Here is an 8,016-nt window from a genome sequence, read left to right as displayed (position 1 = left end):
GCTCATGAGGAGTGGGCCAAAATACCTGTTGACAGCTGCAGAACGCTCATTGACAAATACAGAAATCGTTTAATTGCAGTGATTGCCTCAAAAGGTTGTGCAACAAAATATTAAGTTCTGGGTACCATCATTTTTGTCCAGCCCTATTTCATTAGTTTGTTTTTTTAAATAATTATGTTAATCAACAATTCAAAAGTGATGGCTGATTTTGATTATTTAATTTTCAATAAATTTTTATTTATTGTTACTTTTGTGAGTTTCAAGTGATTTCAGTGAGAATTGTGGGTTTTTCCTTCTTTAACTGAGGGGTACCAACAATTTTGTCCACGTGTGTATGACCTATAATAGACTTACGGAGTGACTAGTTTTCCTACTTGTGCATGTAGCAACACAAGTGAATCGTAATACATTTTTAATGAAGTCTGAAGACTTTACTGGTTAAAAAAAAAAAAAAAAAAAAAAAAAAAAAAAAATCTGTGTTCAGTGAATCTGCAATTTTCCAGAAGACGAAAGCCCCCAACTGATTCCATCCATCCTAAAATAAACTGTTGCGAACTAAAAATTAACCTCCGCCTATGATGTGTAAGAGAAGCTTTGAGGCTGGACAAGGTAGTGCAGCTTCAAGTGGGTCAAATATTGTAAAACAAATATAAATCTCACTGAGAAGTGCGTCTGTAGCACATGCTTGCTTCCTCACAATCAAATAAGCACAGCAGAGTGTTTAAGGTAGCACCAATCATTACTTTCATTGTCACTGTCAAGTTTTCCTGATCAAGTGATAATTTGTTTTGTCAGTAAAATGTCAGAAAATGTCCATCGGTGTTCTTCAAATCCCAAGATCATGTCTTCAAATGTCTTATTTCATCCACACTGCAAAGACATTCCTTTTACTGTCAGAGTAGTAAAGACACCAGAAAATACTCACATTTGAGAAGCAAGAATCAAAGAATTTTACCTTTAAAAAAAGTATGTAATTATCAAAACCTATTAATTCATTTGTAATACAGTTATCCAATAATTAAATAGCTGACATCTATATATTTATTCATTTAACTGTTGCAGGTCTATTTTAGTGCAGTGTGAGTATCAATTATTTCCACTACTAAATTTATTCCATTAGTTTCTTCTGTAGTGTTGTTTGGCTAAACTATCCATTCCTGACGCATTGCAGTGTTCTTGTGGGGTTCAAAGTCAGGGTGAGGCTTTAGACTGTAGCTGCTGGTAATTTCCTAATGCAGGAATCTGACTTTCATTGTAATTAATCTAAAATTCACAAAAAAAAAAAAAAACAGAGTGATGGGTGCCAAGCCTTTTTTCTCAACAAAAATCAATGTGTGGAAACCGCCCAGCTGATTAAAAAAAAAAAAAAAAACATTTACTACTACTACTATACGAGATGGAATGAAGGGATTATTGTCAGAGAAATAAATCAATCCCTCCATTTGCAATGGTAAATCATCCGTCTGTCTGGCTACCTGTCTGGCCTGGTAATACTCTCGCAGCAGCTGGTCCCTCTGGATGATGGCCTCTGTCCTCTCCTTCCGGGCCACGTCCCTCTCCTCTCGCACTGTCTCGATGTCTTTGCAGGCCTGGCTCAGCTCCTTTTGGGCCTCAGTCTTGTCTTTCACCTCGTGGCAGTATTTCTCTAGCAGCTCATTCTTTTCACACACTGCCCGGTCTCTGTCCACCAGTGCTGACGCCAGCTCCTTCATGTCACAAAAACATAACCAGAGGGTGATAGAAAATAAATGTGCATACAAGCTCATAACTTTTTGAATTGTCTGTCACTGAAATACTGAGAGCATGTACTTAAAATCTGATGAGAATCTTGACATCATAGGAATTTATTTTTAATACAGTTTCACATTATTCTAAGTCTCTGTGTTGTATTATTCCATCTACCCATGTGTGCCCTCTTCATTCCCTTTTTCTTGTAGAGCTGTGCCAATGGAATTTGCCCTTTGCGGATGAACAAAATCTTATCTCAAAGAAAAAAAAAAAAAGAAAAAAAAAAAAGAGGTGTTAAAAACACAAACATCCCATTCGGTGAAAAACTGAAAGTTACAAATTTTCCTCTTTTTAAACTAGTCTTTGCCAGTTTTGCAAGAATAGCAGTAACTTCATGTTCTCCGTTTGGTATTTAATATATTTTTAGGGCAATTTGTTCTGTCCTGAATTGAACTGTGGCCTTTCAATAGCAATGATGACACGTGATTGCTTTTTGGCCAGCCTAAAGCCTTGGGTGTTGCCAAAATGAATGACGACAGCAGTAATAACCAGCTTAACTACAGAGGACACATTTGGAACAGACATCATGCAATTAGTTCTTCTTCATCAATGGGTTTACTTCGAATATTTTCTACATATGTACCAACTTACAGTACAGATATGATTCAACACATTTATGATCCATCCATTAACTGTTCTTCCATTCGTTAAGGTCAAAGGTTTAAGCCACTTCATTTATTATGCGACTAAAGGATGTTTTGCTTCAGCAGAAGACAGTTACCTGTCTGAGCGCCTCGAGCTCCTCGTTGGCTACTCGTCTCTCTGAGGAAGTGTTCTTGAGCTTTGCCTCTGCCACCTCCAGGCCTGTCTGAAGCCTGTCCACTTCTTTGATCACCTGGTCCCGCTCGCTCATGATCAGGCGGTATTCGCTGATCACAGAGTCCCGCTCCTCCTTGTATTTCTCACTGTCCTTCGCTGCCTTGAGCTGCTGGGTCTTCAGCCGAGTCGTCTCTGACTGGAGCCGGTCCATCTCACGCTGCAGCTCCTTATTCTGAGCTGTGGCTTTGGAAAGTTCTTGCTGCGTGTTGTCAAACCTGTATCAGACAGGGAGCAGAATAGATTTAGGAGCGCTTTACACATTTTCACCTCTTGCAGATTAACATTTTCTGACTTGTGCTAAAAAAAACACCAACATTTTAACCCACATCACCACAGACTAACTAATAGTCTGAGGATCATAAACGAAAACTTAAAAAGGGAGGCATCTGCTCATCTGCAAAGCTTCATCTGCCTTGGATTAAGCATGTTTTAAGCACTGGGCAGATTTTACTTTGGCACCAAACAAGTACTCAGTTCGTAGCATAATTTGTTGCAACTGCTGTTCATCATTAGTCTTTTTGTGCGTTTGTGTGTTTGCAGTTTCTCGTTCCGCTGTTTTTGTGGGTCTAATATTTCCAGCTCTACCTTCTAATAGAAGAAGAGTACTGCTGCTGGTAGTGGATGGCAGCATCTCTCTGTTTCAGCAGCATGTCCAACTGCTTCTGCAGCCGATGGTTCTCCTCCTCGGCTTGGTCCAAACGGCTCAGGTCTGCGTTGTGATTTGCCGTCTTCTCATTGTAGTGCTTCCTCAGAGCCTCGTAGTCACTCTTCATCGCTTCCAGTTTATCCACAGCTGTGTCATACAGCTTGTTAAGGACGTCCGATGACCCCTCTCTCATCACCTGTGAAAGACATTTCAGATGCCTTACTGAGTAAGGAGGACATATGCTTACTCATTTCACGAATTTGTGGTGCATTTAAGTAACTAGAATGTGGGTGCTGCTAAACAATGTAGTAGACTGTTTTAGCATAAATACATAAAGGTGATAACTGATCGTTATTCAGTTCAATTTACATCTACTATCAAGACTAGTTTCAAATAACAGTTTCTTGGCACATGAAAGTAAGTTCATTTGTTAAATAATCAATTAAAGCTTAGGTGATCCATTGCATGCTGAGTTAGCAGGCCACAGTGAGACAGATTCTCTATAGTGGAAGGCTTTACTTGATTGACAAATGCAAACAGGAGTAATGCTTTGCTGGTGCAGCACTTTTCTAAAAAGTTTAACTCTCTCAAACCTGTTTTCTCGACTCTCTGGATAATAAGATTTAAATAAATTAAGAGAAAAGCTTTCTTGTTGAATTTTAAAATGTATACTATTGTATGTGTTTGGTGTGTCCACTACTTCTTCAGCAGCTTTATTCCTTCTGTCTCTCTATATAATCCCAGACTGACTCAGTGATTTTGAGATGTTGATGATGGCTGAAAAAAGTGCCTAAAACTTTATTAAAAAAAAAAAAAAAAAAGGCCTTTTCGGGGAACAAGAAATGGGTTAACAACTTAAAGCTGTTCTGCAGCAATGGAGGTAGATTAAGACTTGGAGGTTGGCGCTACTAAATCCAACAGGTGTCCCAACTTTTCTTGATTACTTGCACCCCGCCCCCCACGGTATTTTAATGGCGATAAAGCACAATTTCTCCAGTTCAGTTTCAGTGAGAAACCTTTGTTGCATGTCACACCACACTTACTTTTCACCCAATGTTTCCTGCCTGTCTCTATATTTTCCAAGTATCATCTAAAGGATAAGATTGAAAAAATAATAATAATCCAGGAAACAGGAAGCAAAATATATTTTTAATTAAATACAGCATGTCAACCATGGTAACACAAGCACAGGACTTTGATACACTGGAAAGTCCCCTGACGGTGGCAGTTTATTTTATTAAACATTAATCTGTTAGAGTTTTTTGTCCAATTCCAGAAAGTCTGGGATATGCATGAATATGCACATACTAGGTTAATTTACCTAGGTGACCTGTAAACTGTGTTTATTTATACAAGGAAGGGTCTTGAGTAAATTTATTATTATGGTGATTTAATATTAATGTTAACCTTTCATCTTTGCAATGTGATAGTATCTTCTTTGTGTATTTTGTTGTCATTTCATGCAACCTGTATCTACAGGTTTAGCTAAACTTCTATCCTGTGAGTCAATGCTTCTTCTGAACATGGTTTGGCCCTTGGAAGGTTTAAGCATTTGCATCCTGTTTTAGGTATATTTCTATGATTCTCATTTCTTTTTGTTGTTGAAAGCTGCCATTCAGCGGAATTCCACTTTGTAACTCACACCCTCCTATAGTGCGTGAGGAATTCTGATTGGTTGCAGAGTAACTGTCACACCCCATTTACGATTACACACTGAAACATTGTGAATAAATGTATTTTTGCAAGTTAGACAGTGTGCAGGACTGTATTTGGAAATTTTGGCAGTTTTTCATTAAATTTAAAAATAGATTTAAAAAATTTGAGTTAACGACTACTAATAAAAAAAAAAATGCATACACTCAGATATGTGCAGTAAGTACAGCCTGACTTACTGACTAAATAAACAGTCTGACTTTCTCCTACAGGCTCATGTAGCAGTGATGATATGTGTTGACCCATTGCTCACTGTTGCTCTGCCTGTTCTACATGCTTTTTTTAATTGCCCCCCTGGGGACAAATAAAGTGTTCTGAATCTGAATGTCTCAGTTCATATGACTAAGTTTAGAATTTTTTGTTAGTTACTAATGAATCAGCACAAACACAAAACGGGCTTAAACCTATCGACAAAAGTCTATTAGTTGTTGCAGGCTACTTAAGACCTTCCTCTGTAGCATTTATTTATAAATATACACTATAAATCCACACACACACATCTTTCAGATGCATTTTTTTGTTTCTTCTAAATTACTATTGTATTCAATAAAAATTGTGGACAGAGCATTAAAAGGAGACATTTTACACAAGACAAAGTGCAGTATGGACCTGCCATCTAACAACTACAGAACAAAGGTCACATTTTCACTGGCGTCAGTTAGCTGATTTGATTCCTAATTTGACTGAGGCTGAACATTAGTTTACCTCATGTTGATATGAGCTCTGGAGACAAGCATTACATTAAGTTATATTACATGGTTATGTAAGGTATGGCAAACATTTAATGATATGACCTTCTGACTGCAGTGAGGCTAAATGTGTGTCAGACTGAGCAAACAGTAAGAGACACAGGTTAAGTCATTCTTCTAATTTGAAAGAATGTTTTGATCGATAGAGACATGGAAGGATCAAGCTTGTCTGACCCCATTTGTCTGAACAATGTGCCTTTGTGAGGTCACTAAGACAGGAATAAATTCAGTTCTGTCTCAAATGTCAAGATACAACTGACTGTATCTCAAGGGCATCCAGGGATGGAAATGAGTGTCTGAGTACAACTGTGTGTGCAGACCGTATGCATCTGTGTGTTTGCAGATCCACTTATAACCTGCATCTGTACATAACAGTGAATGGTGGTGGGATTTACTGCACAGGTACCTGCTGGTGCAGCATCCTCATATCAGCCACTTCCCTCTGGTCATCGTCATGTAGCCGCCTCAGCTCCTCGCAGGCCTGCTTCACATGGTTGTGCTCCCTCACCAGCTGGATGTTGTCCTGTCTCACCGCCTCCAGCTCCTCTTTCAGCTGGGTGTGCTCGCTGGCCAGACGGCTGTGCAGCGTACTGTGGAAGTACCACAACAAGTACAATTGGATTGCAGGCATTACGAGCCGTGCTTCACATCAGGATTACAGCACTAAACATACAAGAATGCTTTATATGTCACAAGACAACAAATGTTCAACCACTGATTTATGAAAGAACACTGATTTTTTATATATTGATTTTTAGTCTGTTGTAAAAAAATACATAAATCCCAAAACTTCCCAGAAGCTTTGGTGAAGTCTTCAAAGGTGCACACCAACAACAATTAACTGATTAGTAGAATTGCTGATTAGTGTCATTTCCTTTCAATCAATTAATCACTTCAGCACAACGTAGAAATAACGTTACAATTTCTGGAAATCGCAAAGTATGATTTCATTCTCACTCATATTTTTATGCGAGCTGCTTGAGTGGGGGCCAACAATTTTTTAGATACTGACTTCATGCCGACTTCCATGTGGACAGTATGTTTATTTACAGTTTCATCTACTGCAAAAGGATCAGGTAAATAAGTAAAAATCTAACCAATTAAGAAAGCAATTAATCATTTTTGTAATTATAGTAACAAAAACAATGCTTTAACTGGGAACTGTACAAATGTGAATCACTAACATGACCAATAAATCGAATGTTAATGCTTACCTATGTGATAAGGGACTTATTGATCCAAGTACAATACAACAGACATGAATGTGAGCGACAACAAAGTGTTCAAACTTGAAATGAAATCGGCGGAAATCCGCGGTAAATTCCCATCCCTGAAAAAAAGCGGAATTCCGCGAATTTGCGGAAAAAAATCACATCCCTGTACTTAGTGTGAATGGATAAGTGCATAGGCAAATGGGACAGTAATAAATAAAGACTTTCTCTGATGTACAAACATGGCCCAGAAGGAGAGGCTTAAATGTGGCAATAATCCTTCATCTGTCTGTTTGCATTGGGGGCCAGATGTTGGTTCCCTACACTTTGGAGACAGTATGGCATCATTAAATCACACAAATGGACCAGCCTTCCCTTCATGTCAACTCGGCACAGCTTATTTCGCCGGACAACAAATGCTCTGTTTGTAGCATTATCCTCATGGCACAGATGTCGTGCCATGCACACAGAGTTCATATAATGGTTACAGAGTATGCTTCGGCATGAAGAAGGGCATTACTTATCAAGATGTAACTCAGTCTCTTCTGCTCTTAACCTTTGGTCCGAAAATATGACTTGGGATTTAAGTGACGAAGAAGACAATAAAAACTGAAAATCTCAAAAATTTAACTCATGAAGGGCCGCAAGGATTTTTTTCAAGGCTTAACTCATCAGCTTTTGGATTGGTATAAAGGCTTCATCCCTATTACTCTTGCAAAAAACAAAATCTGTTCTATGCAATTTGCTGTGAATATTGCAGAGGACAAACTGAGTAGCATCTAAAACCCTGCAGGCTGAGCATGAATGCATACGGCACAAATGCACCGGCTCTTAAAAAATTTACAGAGTCCCTGTAGAAGCCTTCCACTTACTGGTAGAAGTCTGCTTTCTTCACAGCCTCCTCGCACCTCTTCAGGGTGGTGCTATGCTGGTTCTGCAGGGATTGCAGGTCTGCCATTGCCTTCATGCACTGCAGCTTGAGACGCTCATAGTCATGACCTGCTTTGGAGTTTGGTCTATTTCACAGAGAGAGAGAAAGAGAGAAGTAGGAAAAAGAAAAATATGATGCATCAAAATCTAGTTTGAAGAC

General features: G+C 38.7%; 1 protein-coding gene across 3 annotated transcripts in view; it reads right to left on the bottom strand.

Moving 5' to 3' along the window:
- LOC110958239 (disks large homolog 5-like) overlaps positions 1 to 8,016 on the bottom strand; it is a 46,813-nt gene that overhangs the window by 31,031 nt on the left and 7,766 nt on the right. For all 3 annotated transcript variants that reach the window (XM_051939436.1, XM_022204686.2, XM_051939437.1), the window contains exons 4-8: positions 7,799 to 7,942; positions 6,122 to 6,305; positions 3,193 to 3,449; positions 2,510 to 2,822; positions 1,476 to 1,706 (exon numbers count right to left, since the gene is read on the bottom strand). In XM_051939436.1, coding sequence (XP_051795396.1) covers positions 1,476 to 1,706; positions 2,510 to 2,822; positions 3,193 to 3,449; positions 6,122 to 6,305; positions 7,799 to 7,942 — 1,129 coding nt within the window. The remainder of the gene's footprint in view (positions 1 to 1,475; positions 1,707 to 2,509; positions 2,823 to 3,192; positions 3,450 to 6,121; positions 6,306 to 7,798; positions 7,943 to 8,016) is intronic.

Source organism: Acanthochromis polyacanthus, chromosome 19, assembly GCF_021347895.1.
Source record: "Acanthochromis polyacanthus isolate Apoly-LR-REF ecotype Palm Island chromosome 19, KAUST_Apoly_ChrSc, whole genome shotgun sequence".
Classification (NCBI taxonomy): Eukaryota; Metazoa; Chordata; class Actinopteri; family Pomacentridae; genus Acanthochromis; species Acanthochromis polyacanthus.
Note: the sequence above shows the minus strand (reverse complement) of the source record. Positions and strands in the feature narration are given on the sequence as shown.